This window comes from Rutidosis leptorrhynchoides, chromosome 2 (assembly GCF_046630445.1).
Source record: "Rutidosis leptorrhynchoides isolate AG116_Rl617_1_P2 chromosome 2, CSIRO_AGI_Rlap_v1, whole genome shotgun sequence".
NCBI classification, from domain to species: Eukaryota; Viridiplantae; Streptophyta; class Magnoliopsida; order Asterales; family Asteraceae; genus Rutidosis; species Rutidosis leptorrhynchoides.
The window spans coordinates 82,931,198-82,949,526 of record NC_092334.1 but is presented as its reverse complement, the minus strand read 5'-3'; the positions used below and the strand labels follow the sequence as shown (position 1 = coordinate 82,949,526).

The following is an 18,329-nucleotide window of genomic DNA, read 5'->3' as shown; positions in this document are numbered from 1 at the left end:
TCAACAAACTGTTAGAATTTTGATGAGGACAACTAAAATTATCCGATTAGAATGATTGACAAATCAATCGAAGTTAACATTAATTTATGATGCTATTTAGTCGTGAACTGGTGATAAAACAATATACAGATACACATATACATCATATACTTTAAGTTTAACAATACCAATTTCATATAAAGTGTGACACCAAAACTCTACTATAAACAACATTAGGATATACTTGTTTTGCAGAGCAGCATACTATGAAGACTTAGGATTGTACATCATGTTAGATAATAAGTATAATATGAGTAATACGTAGTAATAAGTATATATATAAAATATAAAATATAATCTAAAATGTAACTAATCTTCTTCACCACCCGAAAGCAACCAAGAGATGTAGTCAGAGCCTTGCAATCCATCAAATTGACTAGGGGGAAGTACTCTCTTTCTCATAAGGGTCTCTATTGTTGCAGGCAGTTTCCTTTTCCTACCACCCCGTTCCCTCGATTGAAACTCATCATCAGCTTCAACAAAATCCCCCTATAATAACCAATAACGATCCATTATGTCACGACCTATTAATTAAGATATATAATAAGACAGTTATATCACTTTCTATAAAAAATAATACCAGTGTGTAAACATGAACCCCAGATTTCTCATGGTTATCTCGCACATGCTTGTACGAAAACCTCATTCCACACCCCGAATGGCTACAGACAAAAGGCCTTTGTTGTAAATGAGCAGCCTTTACATGCATTCGAAGATTAGAAACCTGTTTTTCACATAATTCACACTTCAGATTGTTGTACTCTTTTTATTTTTATTATCAAAACATTTGGTTCACATAATGATTTAAGACTATTACCGTTGAAAATGCAAGGGTGCATCCTTCAAAACTGCATTTGATTCTTTCTTTAACCACTTTCTCGTGTGTGCGAAGATGGCGCTTAATATTCTTCTTCAATTGTTTTCCACCACATATTTCACAATTAATGTATTGATGACAACTATCAATGTGAGCCTTTAGACATTGCTCGTTTGTAAAATACTTCATACAACCAGGTTCTCCGCAAAAAGCTTCAACTGTTTTCAATGTAACTGCAATAATTAACAAATTAACCTCATCAAAATGAATCAAATACGACCAACAACAAAAGACTAGTCAACTTTGCAAGCTACAGCCACAAACTCACCATGCGAATCCTCATGCTTTCTTAACCTGGAAGCATATTCGAAAACTTTTCCGCACCCCGGTTCCAAACAAACATGCTGCTTCTTAACATTAGTATCATCACATTCATCATGCATTTCTCTTACATGTCTTGTCATGTTACCTCGGGTTGTAAACTTGCTCTTGCAGGTTTCGTTTGGACAGTCAAAAACCTTACCCTGGTGCTGGATAAGATGACGAGTCAAGTGATCTTTCCTACGGTAACTGGAGTTGCAGTCGTTAACAGGACAAATAAAGGGCCTCTGCAAAAAGAGAACCGTTTAAACAACATATGAACCCTAATTTCATGACAACTGATAACATGTATAACAATTTGTGACACAAAATGAAAGAATCTTAGAACCTCGTAACATCAGCATCAGCGCGTGAATGAGGCTCACTTGATGGAGCTTCCCAGGAGGTCCCCCTTCCTGGTACTAATCCAAACAAGGTCTCGCATTTTGGAGTTCTCTGGTGGGATCCAACGCATCACGCAACAATATCAAATTCGAATTCGGGCGTGAATTGAGGCTAACTTGATGGAGCTTCTCAGAAGGTCTCCCTTACTGATACTAATCCAATCAAGGTCTCACATTTTGGAGTTCTTCATTGGGATCCAATGCTTCACAAAACAATATCCATCATAATACCATTAACTAAACAGCAATAAATCATCAACAATCAAAAAGCATAAATAAACAAATAGTGAAATAAACAGCGTACATATATGAAGGCTTCAAGTATACCTCAAATGAATGGCTTTGCATATGCTGCCTCATATGAGCAGGTTTTCGAAAACAAGCCCCACATTCTTCACAAACATTAACCTTCTTTTCACTTTTATCCTCTTCACAATCACTTCCTTCATCTTCAATTTGATCCTAAAATTACAGCAAACAATTTATAATTATAAATCTAAAAAAACTAACTAAAACATTTAACACCTTGATGTCAACAATTTCAGTACTATAAACGTAAACGCATTCTTATATAATCATATCTATAAACAGTAATTAACATTCAACAAAGACTACAAACAGAACCTAATCTGCGTCCAATCAATCTTATCTGAAATCAAAAGATCTTGATACAAATCATGCTTCTAATCAATTGACATACAGTTTAGCAGCTTAAACTATTTTTTTTTTTTTTTTTATATTTTAAACACAAACAACCAGTAAACACGAACCTGGTGATGAGATCGAATGTGAGCAGTAATGATAGTTTTCTTCGAACGAACAATACCGCAATATGCACAGCTATAACGCCTTACGTCTCTGAAAATAGGAATTTTTCTCGATGTTTCCGTCGTTTCTTCACCCATTTTATGAGATCGTGTGTGAAAAATGGCTGCTTCAATTAAAGCTGCGCTATTTAACTACTCCGTAGTTGCTAGGGTTTTGAGCTGTGTCTGTATGATTAGGCGGGCCAGATTTTGGGCCACAAATTTGGGCTAATTAAACAAGGTGTAGAGATGACGAGCGTTTTTTTTTTTTTTTTTCCCTTTCATACTTAGAGTTTCCGATCCGCTTTGTGAGCGACCAATTCCACTACGATTATCCGCTATAAGGCCAGTCCAAAGTCATTGCAGGTGAAGCTCCGTGACCACAAAAGGATTACACTTTTTACTTATTACGTAGTATTATTTACACTATACAATGATGACAAACGGATAATATATTTTTGTAATTTACTTGACAAGGTCAATTAATTTTACTTAAACATGCGCCATAACTGAATTATTTTGTGATCATTTTTCACCATTATCCACTAGCATGTCTTAATATATTTCATCAATCTATTATTCTGACTACCTTCAGATCTACATTGAACTCCAATCACTAGCGTTTTACATGATTTACTCTGTATTATTTATGCTATCTAAAATGAGAAATTTATTGCGTTACTGGTGTGGAAGTGCAATTAATTTTATATGCATATGCTTAAACTTGTAACTTTATTCATGCCCTCTATTGATTTGTTCATCCTAAAGTAAATTTTATCCGGGAAAAGGTTCAAACCCAATCTCACGGCACCTTGGAGCAAGAGATGTCAACAAAATATTAAAATCATATACCAAAATTACTTGCTCGAATTGCAACTCCAAAGTCCAATCCCTTAACAAGATAATAAGGGCTCAGCACAAATAAGAAATATGTGTGACCTTTTCATATAACAGTATCCTCTACTCACTCCTACCATAAACATATATATCCACGATCATTCAAGACAAAAAAAAAAAAAAAAAAAAAAAAAAAACAACTCATTACAAATCTTCCACAACACCACACGCAGCCATAACAAGAGCATAATTAAGGGAGTTGAAAGATTACCCAATATGCGACACATTTATTGACTCAAAGTATCCTCACCGACCACATTTTCACTTTCTTCCACCTCACCCACTGGACTGTTGGAGGCAGATACTTTCTCACTCATATGCACACTATCTGCCACATGAGGACTATTGGTAGCAGATACTTTCTCATTCGTATTCACACCATCTGCCACAGGACTGCTTATAGGTGATGAGTTCAAGGATCCACTAACAACGGCACCTTGCATTGTCGGAGATGTAGCGGCAAGGGTGCTTGTACGTGGAGATCTGGGGCTTGAGTTCCTTGGTCTGTTCAGTGCATGACAACGAGGACAATAGTATGTAATGAAAGGAAAATCCTCCTTCCTTGCAAGACCTGTAATTATATCACATTCACTTATCATCATCATCATCATCATTATGTTCAAAAAAAAAAAAAAAAAAAAAAAAATATTTATAAAAGAACATGTATTCAGTTAAAGCTGCAATATTTGATTTAGGCATATCAGTCTAAATCTAAACTTCTTAAAGATGGAGATATTGCAAAGTACATGGGACATTCTAAAGTGGAACATGTTAGACCAAAGGAACAGCTATGAACTTGGCAATTAATACTTTATTACCCAATATAATCTAACGTCATTTTTAAGGTGGCCAATTCGATCAATTTACATATGAACATGTTGATTTGGGTTATGATTTATCTCTACCGGGTAAAATAAACCAATAACTACAACTCTAGTTCCTAGAAGATAAACAAGTTGAAACACATTATTTAAATAGTCATACTTAAGAACCTCCATAGAAGTTTATTTTATAGAATTTAAAATATTGTTACAATCAATAAAATTTGTAACCACACTTACATCATCAAAAAAGATAACAAAGCGGGCCAACCCAATCACCCACACAAACTAATATGTTTTGACTCACGTGCAACCTGCCCAACCCACCCATTTTGCAACATCTGTTAACTTCTCTGAACAAGTTGGATAAAAGGATCGGGTTAAAAAAACATAAAGATGATATTTACTTACCATTATGCATATGGCAATTGCCACATATAAGTGCGTAAGATTGTGAGGGGTCCTCTCCAACAAGTAACTGGGCAAGTCGAGCAAGCCAACCCCCATCTTGAGACCCAAAATCTGCAGGGTTATGATGCTCAACAACAACCTGATTTTGTAAAGAAACCTCATTTTCCACATGCTGAATCATTTCAATATCATTGCCTCCTTTAGACATAGCTTCTGATGCGTTTCTTTTCCTCAAACCACTAGATTTCACGTGTTCAACATCATGACTCTTACCTGTAGCTTCATTATATTGCTGCAATTCATCCCCAACAAGGGACACTTTTAATCCTGAATCTGCACCTAATTTGGATGCAAGTACAGATGCAGCAGCCGCCTTGGCTGCCGGGTCAGGATCATATTTCTGCAAAAACATATAAGTTATTTCATTTTTTTATTTATTTTTGGCCAAAAAACGAAAAACTTAGGTGGGTCGCGGGCGGGTCGCGGTTATTTCATACCCGCCGAGGGTAAAACCCGACCCGTAAATCCGTGATGCCCGTTTGAGCTACCCGCGGGAATACCCGTTTACCCACATACATATACTTAATTATATATTATTATTTATTATATAATTTAAATGTTTTAATGTATTTTCATAATTATTCGCGGGTAAAACTCGAGGGTAGTGGGTATCCGTGACTAAAAATTAGTTAAAGTGCACATTTATTGAACCCGCAGGTTGCAGGTACGGGCAGCAAATTTTACCCGTTGGCAGGTAAACGGGTACCCGCGGGCAAAGAAAAATCTTGGCGGGCGGGTCGCGGGTACTAAGAACCCGTGCCCGTCGCCCTAGGGTGCATCCCTTGTTTATGGCACATGGTAGATCAAAGCTGTACCTGAATAAGTTGCTGAGTAATATAATAATTAGTTCGCTCTTTAAGTTCATCAATTTTTGTTTGCCTTTCAGCCCGAAGCCTGTCTATAGTTTTCTGATCTCTGCTATCACCTATAGAGGATAACAAAAGTGAAAAATAATTAATAAAAAATTTTAGATGGTTTGAAGAAACTTTTAAGGAGCATAACAAAGTTTATTTACAAATAATAACAAGCGTCATTAACATGTGTTATGTTCCACATGTAACAAATATTGAAACTTACGCATTTTCGTAAAGCTAAAAAGTGCCCAATACAAAGCCGATGATAAAGCAGGCAAAAGAAATATAGGTAGAACTCTTAATGCCCTCATTTGCCAGTCCAACCCCACGGTTCTTGTTGTACTTATAGCATAACCCAATGCTATCACCTGCAAACCATATAAAATTAACATGTGGAGAAAAAAGAGCCTGAATAAAGGAACAGTTATTTATGCTTTAATTTCACCAAGCAATTTATTCGTTACGGATACTCGTCACTCATGTAATATGAATCAAGCTAAAACTAACGGGGAGATGTATTTTGCACCATTTTACCATGTTTTAACTTTATAATGATATCTCTTAAGTATAATCATCCTTTACAGTAAGTTGTTCCAGTTCATATTGAATGAACAAATCCATCTACTTATCCACAGAGCATTGTTGTCAACAGGTCCAATTTGCGTTATATAAGCAATATTTCTGAATTTCAAATTAATAACAAATTTACTTCATGAGTACACAATGTAAACCTTCACTCAACTACTTGCAAATGACATCCTTTAACCACTTTTTAAAGTAATTTGAAATACTGTGTCTCATATAACCACACAGCAAGCAAATACAAATACAAATACCAAATGCAACTCCAAATTTTACAAATTCTGTGCCAAACTAGTAACAAATGCACCTTTCCAACTCTAACTTATATCTACATGCCATTAATGAACTGATAACGAGACATCCACATCATACAATCCATAACATGACTATCAATTTCTGTATATAATTAAAAAATAATAATAATAATGGTTAAAATCACCTCAAGGAAAACAGAAGCAACAATTAGATTCCTAGCAGTTGATCTCCAATTGGACGATCTGCGTTTCATCCTAGCAACAAGTGTAGCTTCTTCTTTAGATATATATTTCAACCGTTTTTCAAAATCATCACCATGAAAATTTAACCTAAACAATCCATTCCATAATCTACTCCAAATACTCTTTCTCGTCTTCTTCTTCTTCTGTTCTCCATCTACCGGTTTCTCTTCTTCAGCCATCAATTTATCTAATCAGATTATAATCATACAGTTATTTTCAAAAAATGAAATCGGATCATGTAATTGTACAACGAATTAGCTTATATCGTATCAGAACCCTAACGAGCAAATACGTTACGTACCGGATACTTTGTAGATGGCGCGAATTGTACAGATTATGTGGATGAAATTGAACACGAAAATCGGTTGTAATTGAATCGGAACTGATCACGATTATTGGTTGAATCGATTGAAAATTGAAAGAGCAGATAGAATTAGCCGGGAAATTGAGTTGTGAATGTGTTGGTCGGAAAGGCGTAGTGTAGCAAACGGTGTGGAAAGTGGAAACGCGTATCTTGAATCTCTTCGGTTGCAAGTATATGTTGTAAATGTTATAAAACTCGATATCTATATCTATAATCTAATTTTATTATTAGTATAGATTATAATTATATATACAGATATTGTATAGTAGATTTTTTTTAGTATAAATATGTGTGTTATGAGTTCATAATTCACACACTAAAAACATATATAAAACACATACTTCTATCATATTCTCTCTATATACTTATTAGTCTACAGTCAAGAACCAGGCCACTAAAGGTAGTTATAAGCCTACTGAATTATAACATGTTATCAGCACGAAGTGCTCCGTATAATCAAGGTTTATCTAAGCAAGCACACGTCACTAATCAAGAAAATGTCAAACTTATCAAAGCTTGAGTTTGATGCCTTAGACGTATCGGGAACAAACTACACATCATGGGTTATGGACGTAGAAATAAATCTTGGATCATTGGGTATTCTAAAAACTTTAAAAGAAAACAATACTTGTTCCGATCAAGATAAAGTAAAATCAATTGCTTTTATTCGCAAACATATTGATACCACCTTAAAACATATGTTTCTCGCTATCAAAGATCCACATGTTTTATGGGAAAGTATCAAGAGTAGATTCGATAATCAAAAGGAAATATTACTCCCAGTTGCGAGGGAAGAATGGAGAAATCTAAGGTTCCAAGATTTCAAAAAGGTAAGTGAATACAGCTCGGCCATGTTAAGATCCGTTCAAAGCTTCAATTCTGTGGTCAAGAAATAAGTGATGCTGATATGATGGAGAAAACTTTCTCCACAATGCATTCTGCAAACATAACTGTGCAAGAAAATTTAAGATTGCAGAATTATAAAACTTTTTCCAAACTTCAAACTTATCTCTTAGTTGCAGAAGTTAATAAAGAATTACTGATGAAAAATCAAGAATCTCGTCCTACCGGTGCGCTAGCATTTCCTGAAGCTAATGCTATTAACAATAATAATAATAATTGAAGAAATGCACATGGACGAGGGCGTGGACAAGGTAGTGGCCATATTGGCCAAAACCATCATCATGAAAATTACCATAACAATAATAAAAATCATAACTATGTTCGAAATCACCCTTATGGTAATGGTCGTGGTCGTGGTCGTGGTCGTGGTGGTCGTGGTCGTGGACAAAGAAATAATAATCCACAAAATTATAAAATCCAAACACCATACAATCCCACAAATCACAATGTTGAAGAAGGCTCTTCAAAGAATGTTGAAGATTCTTGTTACCGATGTGGTAAAATTAACCACTGGTCTAAAAACTGCCGAACAAATCAGCATTCTGTTAATCGGTATCAAGAATTCCTAAAGGGAAAACGGAAAGAAGCAAATCTTGTGGATGACCTTGATACAAAAATCACTGAGCCAACTTGTGAATACTTTAATGAATAAATTTCTAATATCTATATATATAGATATCCTATTATATGTTCCCGTTAAATAAATGGTTGTAGATTTTCAATCTACACCATATCTAGTTTACTACATATTTCCTTATTATGTGCTATTATTTGTAACATGTTTTGAATGTAATATATTGATGAATTATGTACTCATTATTTGTTTCTCATATTTTTTTTTTTTTTTTGAAGTTCATGATGTATATTGCTGGAGTAAAAAATCAGTCAAATGGTGGAGATATTTGTATTGCAGACAGTGGTGCCACTCACACCATACTCAAATCTAAAAAATATTTCACATACTTGAAAGCAACGGAAAGAACTATACATACTATATCAGGTCCTGTGGACTTAATAAAAGAAATGGAAAAGGCAAAATTCATGTTACCAAATGGTACGAATTTTCTGATAAATAATGCCTTATTTTCTCCCATGTCAAAGAGAAATTTGTTAAGTTTCTCTGACATATACCAAAATGGATATGATTATCGGTCAGTGACAACAGAAAATGAAAAATATTTAAGTATCACTGATAAGAATCGTGTAATTGAAAAACTATCAAGACTTCATTCTGGTTTACATTATACACATATAAATGTACCTGAAGTAAATGTGGTAGTTAAAGAAAAATCATGTGATCCTGTAATGATCAGTTTGTGGCATGAGAGATTAGGCCACCCAGGATCAACAATGATGAAAAGAATAATACAAAATACACATGAACATCCATTGGCGGATCAAAGGATCCCTCATGATGCACTTATCCCATATACATCATGCTCAGAGGCGAAGCCAGGAATTGTTGTTGAGGGGGGCTTAAGTTATTGAAACATCAAACGTTTTTAGATAGTGAAAATCACACACACACACACACACACACATATATATATATATATATATATATATATATATATATATATATATATATATATATATATATATATATATATATATATTATTTAGATCGTGCATAAAAATATACATAATTATGACACATTACAAAGCTCTAAGTCAAATGATATTTTAACTTATTTCATAAAATATTTTATCAATAATAATCTTTTTTGATATATACATTTTTTAGTAACTAAAGCTTGAATGTAATATTTGTGAAGTATATTAAATTGTAGTTTTCGATAAAATATATAGACGGTATATCTATCTCATATTTACTTATAGATTTAAATTTAAACAGAAGTTTAAATGACATATATGTAAAGTGATGGGCTAAAACTAAATATATAATACTAGTTGAAGGGTAATAAATAGAAAATGACAAAAAGACAAAAGAGTTATCATGTCTCCTAACTCTCATCTCCAACTTACATCTCATATCACCTGCAACTTTTAACATCTTTTTGCATCTCGATCTAGAACTCAAAACATTTACCATTAATACACAGTTAGATACCAATTAATCCACCACAGTTGAGGGTGGCTAAGCACCCACAAGCCCCCGTACTAGCTCCGCCTCTGATCATGCTCACTTGGAAAGTTGATAATAAGACCATCACCTCTTAAGGTTGAAAAAAAATCACCAATGTTTCTTGAAAGAATTCAAGGTGATATATGTGGACCAATTCATCCACCATGTGGACCATTTAGATATTTTATGGTTTTAATAGACGCATCTAGTAGATGGTCTCATGTTTGTCTATTATCAAGTCGAAATATGGCATTTGCAAAATTTCTTGCTCAAATTATTAAATTGAGAGCACATTTCCCTGATTATACTATTAAAAGGGTGAGACTAGATAATGCCGGTGAGTTTACGTCTCAAGCATTTAATAACTTTTGCATGTCTATTGGGATTATTGTTGAACATCCCGTTGCCCATGTGCATACACAAAATGGTTTAGCTGAATCATTAATTAAACGATTGCATCTAATAGCTAGACCATTGATAATGCGAACAAAACTCCCAGTATCTGTATGGGGCCATGCAATTTTGCATGCTGCATCATTGATTCGCATTAGACCAAGCGCAAGTCATACATATTCTCCCTTGCAACTTGCTTTTGGCCATCAGCCAAATATTTCCCACCTTAGAATATTTGGTTGTGCGGTTTATGTCCCTATCGCACCACCACAACGCACTAAAATGGGTCCTCAAAGAAGGATGGGAATATATGTTGGATATGAAACATCTTCAATAATAAGATATATTGAACACATGACGGGTGATGTTTTTACAGCACGTTTTGCTGATTGTCACTTTAATGAAACATTATTCCCTAGATTAGGGGGAGAAATAAAAAATAAAGAAAATGATGTTTCATGGTGTGAACCTCAATTCATGTATCTTGATCCTCGCACAAAAGAATGCGAGACCGAAGTTCAAAAAATAATGCATATGCAAGAACTTGCGAATAAATTGCCTGATGCATTTACAGATACAAAAAGAGTGACTAAATCATATATACCAGCAGCAAATGCTCCAGCTCGAATTGAAATTCCAAAAACTGACAATAATGTCATTCTTGAGTCTTTGCCACGCCAGAAACGTGGGAGACCAATTGGTTCCAAAGATAAAAATCCTCGAAAAAGAAAATCAGCTGATAATGAGGTAAAAGAAAGTGTTCAAGAAGAACTACAAATCAATACTCCTTCTGCAGAGGAGATTGATGATGTCAATACGGAATTTTCAATCAATTATGCACATTCAAAAATATTATGGAACCGAAATGAAATGAAAAATCTTGATGAGATATTTTCATATAATGTTGCATATGACATCATGAATGATGATGATGATCCAGAACTAAAATCTGTCATGGAATGTCAAAATAGACATGATTGGAATCATTGGAAAGGAGCAATACGAGCTGAATTTGAATCGCTCAATAAAAGAAAAGTTTTCGGATCTATCATTCTCACACCTAAAGATGTGAAACCTGTGGGATATAGATGGGTTTTTGTGCGAAAAAAGAAATGAGAAAAATGAAGTTACAAAGTATAAAGCTAGACTTGTAGCTCAAGGTTTTTCTCAAAGACCAGGAATTGATTATGAGAAAACTTATTCTCCTGTTATGGATGCAATTACTTTTAGATACTTAATCAGCCTGGCAGTTTTTAAAAATTTAGAAATGCATCTCATGGATGTTGTGACTGCTTATCTTTATGGATCACTTGATAGTGATATATATATGAAGATACCTGAAGGATTTAAGGTATCAGAAGCAACCAATGCAAAACCCAAAGAAATGTACTCAATCAAGTTACAAAGGTCTTTATATGGGTTGAAACAACCGGGTCGCATGTGGTATAAACGATTAAGTGATTACTTGATAAGCAAAGGGTATACCAATAATCTTATTTGCCCATGTGTTTCATTAAGAAAACAACATCCGGATATGTGATCATAGCTATTTATGTTGATGATCTTAATATCATAGGTACAAATAAAGAGATCCATGAAGCCATTCAACTTCTAAAGAAAGAATTTGAAATGAAAGATCTCGGAAAAACCAAGTATTGCCTTGGTTTACAAATTGAACATATGCCTAATGGTTTACTTGTACATCAAACAACATATACTGAAAAGATTTTAAAACGTTTTAATATGGACAAGGCAAAATCATTAAGTACTCCTATGGTTGTTAGATCACTTAATGTTGACACTGATCCATTTCGTCCCTGTGAAGATCATGAAGATATCCTGGGACCATAGTGCAATTGGAGCTCTTATGTATCTTACAAATTGTACAAGACCTGACATTTCTTTTGCAGTTAATTTGTTGACAAGGTTCAGCTCAGCTCCTACCAAAAGACACTGGAATGGGATCAAACACATATTTCGATACCTTCGAGGAACTACTGATTTAGGATTATTTTATTCTAACAAATCGAAACAAGATTTGGTTGGTTATGCAGATGCAAGTTATTTATCTGATCCACATAAAGCTAAATCTCAAAATGGATATGTATTCCTAAATGGAGGTACCGCAATATCATGGCGTTCTCAAAAACAAACACTTGTTGCAACATCATCAAATCATGCCGAAGTGATTGCATTACATGAAGCTACTCGGGAATGTTTTTGGTTGAGATCAATGACACAACTCATTACTGATTCTTGTGGACTAGAACGCGATAAAAGTCCAACAACTATCTATGAAGATAATGTAGCTTGCATAACACAGATGAAAGAAGGGTATATCAAAAGTGACCGAACAAAACACATACCTCCTAGATTCTTCTCATACACTCAAAATCTCATTAAGGACAACCAGATTGAAATGAGATATGTTCAGTCCAGCAAAAACTCTGCTGACCTTTTCACCAAAGCACTTCCAACTGCTATTTTCAGAACACACGTTCATAATATTGACATGAGGCATGTTCAGAAGATGTAACAACTCAGGCGTTGCCTACTTGAGGGGGAGTCAACTCGATGCTGCACTCTTTTTCCCTTAGCTAAAGTTTTATCCCAATGGGTTTTCTTTAGCAAGGTTTTTTAACGAGGCAGTGCTAGTTATTCTCTAATAAAATTGTCATCCAAGGGGGAGTGTTATAAAAGTCAATATTGGATGCTAATTTTATTATTATTATAGATATTGTATAGTAGATTTTTTTGAGTATAAATATGTGTGTTATGAGTTCATAATTCACACACTAAAAACATATATAAAACACATACTTCTATCATATTTTCTCTATATACTTATTAGTCTACAGTCAAGAACCAGGCCACTAAAGGTAGTTATAAGCCTACTGAATTATAACAGTAAATATATTTTCTGAAAATTGAAATAACGTAATCTATGTATTTCATTTTGTTTGTATTATTAGACTGACATAATGATAATTGTTATAAATAAAAATATATAAATATAAATACAGTGAGAAGATCGAGTGAGAACTCAATAATAAATTAGAACCGTGAGAACGAACTCAAAAGTCAAACAACTTTATACACGGGCGAACAAAATTATCATTGTTCTAACAATATGAGATGTTGGATGATGCATCATGAAATCACGTTTGTTCGAACGTTTTACGTTAAGTTTGAACAATTATGTGTTCAAAGTCAAGTTCAAACATGATTTTATAACTGTGTTGAACAAAAATAAAATATTTTTTTGTTCGAACAATCTTTGTTCTACATTTTTCGAAGTTCGAACAAGTTGTCTGAATTCGAACAAAAGTAATCACTATGTTCAAACAATTTGAAATGTTGGAGGATGCAACATGAAATCATGTTCATTCGAACGTTCTACATTAAGTACGAACAATTATGTGTTCGAACAAAAAAAAACACTTTTTATTGTTCGAACACAAGATCTTTGTTCTACATTTTATGAATTTTAAAAAATTCCTGAATTCAAACAAAAAAAAATCTGGAAATTGTTCACCATTGGTTGTCTCTAAGGATTTTCAGGCATGTTTGGTTCTCACCTGATCCCCACCCTATAAATATAATATAACTTACTTTGTATAATTTATAAATATTTATAATTTATAAATATAAATAAAATACGATACGACATATTTCCATTAATATAAGACTAGTTTTATGAATTTCTTCTAAAGTATTGACATGGTTTTATACTTAATTTATTAATTCAAAGCTTCTTTACATGTTTAAGAAATTATATGTCGATGTTCATATAATATTTAACTTTGTAAACGGGGAAATGTATAAGATTTTCTCTTTCATTCTTGCTAGAGTGGCCGAGTAATATTATAAGATATACTAATCGGATTAGCATAAAATCGGATTATCATGTTACCATTCCTGGCCCTATCTTTGACCGTTTTAAAATGAGTTGATAGTAGTTAAGTTTAAATGGGAGACATTTTATAAGAATTACAAGAGGTCAACCATTGACTCATCCTTTCATGGACATACGGTTTAAGTTTGTATTTTGTATAATTTTAACATGCGTCCAAGTCATACTCAATCTTATAAGACATGTTCCAACTGTCATATCTTGTAGAATTTTACAACATAATTATTAAAGAGATGTCAGGGCCCCTCTTAGCCCCTTAAAAGCTTCATGACAATCATAGCTCCTTCTATTACGACTCTGTCGCTGCTACAACCCGCATCCATATCAAGCCGCAGATCCGTAGGCAACTTTTTGCTGGCTCGTAGCTTTTACAGATTTTACAGTAACCATTTCTCTTTATACATCATATGAATATGAATATGAATATGGATAAAATATATTTTCTTTCCAGTTGGATCTTTTCTATTCATGCAATAAAATGCCCATATCATTATCATTTATCATAATTTTAACATATGTTCAATGTCCATATTCAAGATCAAGTCCATTCAAAGTTGTATAATTGCCTTTATACTTAATCAATCAGTGATTTATCATGTCCCAATTTAGTTTTATGTCATTTTCTTGTCATCAGTATTCAGTAGCCACCACCTTGTTCTTGTAAAGCATTAGTCAAGGGTTTAAGTCAATGGCAATTACCCAGGGACACTTGTACAGTGGTCCTAGTATTCACTAAACCCGGAAAGCAACAGTTTCATTTAGGTGTCAACTGGCTCGTTTAGTAATAAATTGACTACTGAATGAGTCAACTCGAGTCAAATGGGCTACAAGATTGTACGATAAATCCATCCCAATCAGTTTCCACGGGCTAAGAGTTACCGGTTTTGATAACTTGTTTTAACCGCCAACTGACCTACCCATTTTGTCCCCTCTACAGAGTACAGACAGAACCATGCATAATCCACTTACAATTTCTAAAGCATCTGCAACAACCAGTTTCTTAGTTGCAATTGCAGAACTTGCATTTGTATAAATTAAACTTCCAAAAAATCTTTACTTTAATAAACACGAGAGTAACTTATCTCAAAAGACAATATTAAACATCATTAATCATCCAGGAAATAGCAGCAGCAGCAGGGTATGGAACTTTTTCCCCAGTTGCTGAAAAACTTCCTAACCGTAATTTGGCATCAATGTCAAAATTATACAATTAATTTTCTTGGGGCAGTATAGTGGGCAGTGGTGCACACCTGCTTTAAGTACCACTGGCATACAAATGAGTCCATTCTTTTGCTGCAAGTTATATACACAACAAATGAGATGAGCTTTTAAACAGCAGAAAGAATCAATGAAAAGAACAAAACCCCGTGGCTACTGCAGATACCTGTTTCAACAGCTTCAGCTTCATTTGATTTCCAGTGTTTGGCTACGTTCTCAGATAATGGATCATCTGGATTTGGAGCACTCAAAAGTGCTTGAATGCTACCACACACAGATCAACAATTAAAATATGAGTTTTGTTTTTTTTGTTTTTTTTTTTTGGTGCAATGAAAGTGGTGACTGAGGCTCAGAGAAACACGCTTGGGCACAATTTTTGAAAGTGCTTTAACTGGTATTAAAATTTCAGTAGGTTGACTATCAGTTGGTGCCTGAACTAGTTATAAAATATAGCAAGAACGTGAGTGGCATGTAATTTTTATTAATTTTTTCAGCTAAATTAGTATTTGAGCTAGGGCTGTAACAGAGTCAAGATTAAATGAAGAAAAACATATATAATTGTTTAAAAAAAGTTCATCTTATGTTGTGATTTGAATAGGAATCGGTACTCATAAAAAAACAGAGAGAGACCGGGAGAGGAATAAATGTGGTATTCCTATATTATCAGCCATTACAGAAACTGGTACTTATTTTGTTATCTTTAAATAAAATCTTTTAATCTCTTCTGGATTTAAGGTGGCCTTTTTCTTCCTTTCAGAACATGGGTAGCATAATCATAAATAGAATATTAGCATAATCATTCAAAAAAAGGGATTAACTAAAGGAGAGCTTCCATGTATTAGGCTATGAACCTATGAAGGTGATAGTGATTACAAGCCATCACTTATTTTGTAAGCAATAAAAACAACGTACTTTAACAATCAACTTCTCTTTTAAGGGTCCTACCTCAGAAGTACAGTACGAATCTGGAGAGCTGGACTCCATTTGTCTTTAAGTATATCAAGACATATCCGGCCAAGCTGCATATAGATATAAAGCTAAATTATAAGAAACGGAACTTGAAACAATCCAAAAATCAAAGTTTCACATGAAAAAACAGTAATGACAAACACAAACCTTGTCGATGTTAGGATGGTAGATCTTTGAAAGAAATCGAACCTGTAATGCAAGTTAGTCTATTAGATATAAATCCTCTCAATCATGCTGATATCAATGTAGCTATAGAAACAAGTAGTAATAATGCAAAGAAGTCCATCTTCAGTTGCACAAAGCCATAAAAATGAATGTACATTTCAGTATTTTCTTTGCTCACTAGTGTGGTAAGATGCCCTACAAGTAATAAACAGATTATCTACGAAAGTAATTAAGCATGATTGGCTAATTTCTAGTGAAGAATCATCAATAAATCTTTTCCAAATTTAGCAAGCAGTTTCATAATAGACAAGAGGCCAATGAGCAGCATACCCCAATCAAGGGATAAAATAGATTACAACAACTAAATAGCTCTCAATACTGATGTTATACCTTGTAAATGGAATGTTTTAAGAGGGCTAAAAGTTATAACCTTGTTAACACATATAATCTTGTACCTTAGGGGCAGCCATTGGGTATTCTTCTGGCAGAAATAACTCCAATTTAAAGACTCCACCTATACAACAACCAGACCATGTATGCAAATGAGTGAGTATTTTAAGACATTCCATTCAACAATATCTTAGATTAATGTATTTAATCATAAGATACAAAAGCATATAGGTCATTGTATGCTTGCACCTTGTGAATTGTGATAAGAAAAAATGGAAGGTTATGAGATTAAAAAGGGTTAGGTGGTCATAATGCACACTCGATATTCAGTCTATAATTGCATTTTTGATATTTACTTCAGTTCGTCAGATATGCAATTGAAGCTTAAAAACAAACCATTCCACACACTAGCTTCAGTATGAATTTTTAGGATACAACATGATATCTTTATAAAATTATAACTCTTCAACTACCTTCAATTTACGAAAATTTCGAAGCAATATCAGAAAGTACAAGGTTTCACATCAAAAAGTTAACGTATTTTCAAAACGAGCAACACTTGACAGATGCAGTCTTATCTTTAGAAAAAATGAAAAACGGATTCTACACTTAAAAAAGTATAAACAGCTAAACATAATCTAACACAAACAAGTCCTATTGTAAGTATAATATAACGTTATTAGCAAGTTATAGTTATCAGTTACCTTCATAAGGAGACTGCGATGGACCAAGAATCATAACATTAAAATACCGCATATTCTCTTCCGATGGCGAAGCACTTATCCCAGGAGCTATAAACCAATATCAAACAGGTATCAGCCTCAACATTAAGTAGAGAAACTGATTATCTATATAGCGCCTATTTTGCTTATAAGTAAGTAGATATAAACCTGCTTATTTAAGTTTTTATTCATTCCAAATTAAGCAAATAAAGTGTTCTCATATTAAGCAAGTTATTATTATTATCTCAATCATTTTTCAGTACTTTTATTTCTTTTTTTATAAGCTTATACTTATAAATATATGATCTCTATCAATGATTTCCTATTACAATTATATATAAATATAAATTAATTTTAACGAAAAATTGTTTCTCAATCGTAGAAATTGTCATCAGTCAATTACACCAACAATTAATAATTTAATAATTAATAATTAAAATAACAGATCGAGTTAAAGATGAGGTTTACCTGGTTCGCTGAGTAACCGCTGTGTCTCCTGAACGAAAAAATTGTAAACTTATGTTAGTTAGGGTTTACAATTTACAGAAAGTGATAGTGGTATCATTGATGCTGTACAAATTGAGTATTAAAATAGATAGATAGATGATACGGTAAGTAGTACCTTGATAATTCTTCGAGGTAGATTGCTGTTCGCCAT

General features: G+C 33.6%; 3 protein-coding genes across 3 annotated transcripts; all 3 read right to left on the bottom strand.

Annotated features, from left to right (window-relative positions):
• Nucleotides 1-116: 116 nt before the first annotated feature.
• On the bottom strand, nt 117-2,563 carry LOC139891089 (transcription factor IIIA-like). Its single transcript, XM_071874015.1, has 6 exons — nt 2,391-2,563; nt 1,948-2,082; nt 1,185-1,464; nt 857-1,089; nt 620-763; nt 117-528 (listed from the first exon to the last, which is right to left on the bottom strand). The coding sequence occupies exons 1-6, from the start codon at nt 2,523-2,525 to the stop codon at nt 349-351; spliced, it is 1,107 nt and encodes a 368-aa protein (XP_071730116.1). The 5' UTR covers nt 2,526-2,563; the 3' UTR covers nt 117-348.
• Nucleotides 2,564-3,334: 771 nt separating this feature from the next.
• Nucleotides 3,335-7,078, bottom strand: LOC139891088 (uncharacterized protein At2g24330-like). Its single transcript, XM_071874014.1, has 6 exons — nt 6,850-7,078; nt 6,491-6,735; nt 5,693-5,837; nt 5,431-5,540; nt 4,556-4,955; nt 3,335-3,894 (listed from the first exon to the last, which is right to left on the bottom strand). The coding sequence occupies exons 2-6, from the start codon at nt 6,725-6,727 to the stop codon at nt 3,551-3,553; spliced, it is 1,236 nt and encodes a 411-aa protein (XP_071730115.1). The 5' UTR covers nt 6,728-6,735; nt 6,850-7,078; the 3' UTR covers nt 3,335-3,550.
• Nucleotides 7,079-15,379: 8,301 nt separating this feature from the next.
• On the bottom strand, nt 15,380-18,329 carry LOC139891087 (ubiquitin-conjugating enzyme E2 36-like). Its single transcript, XM_071874013.1, has 8 exons — nt 18,294-18,329; nt 18,140-18,167; nt 17,654-17,740; nt 17,015-17,073; nt 16,542-16,583; nt 16,371-16,444; nt 15,592-15,689; nt 15,380-15,500 (listed from the first exon to the last, which is right to left on the bottom strand). Exons 1-8 carry the CDS (start codon nt 18,327-18,329, stop codon nt 15,463-15,465), a joined length of 462 nt encoding a protein of 153 aa, XP_071730114.1. The 3' UTR covers nt 15,380-15,462.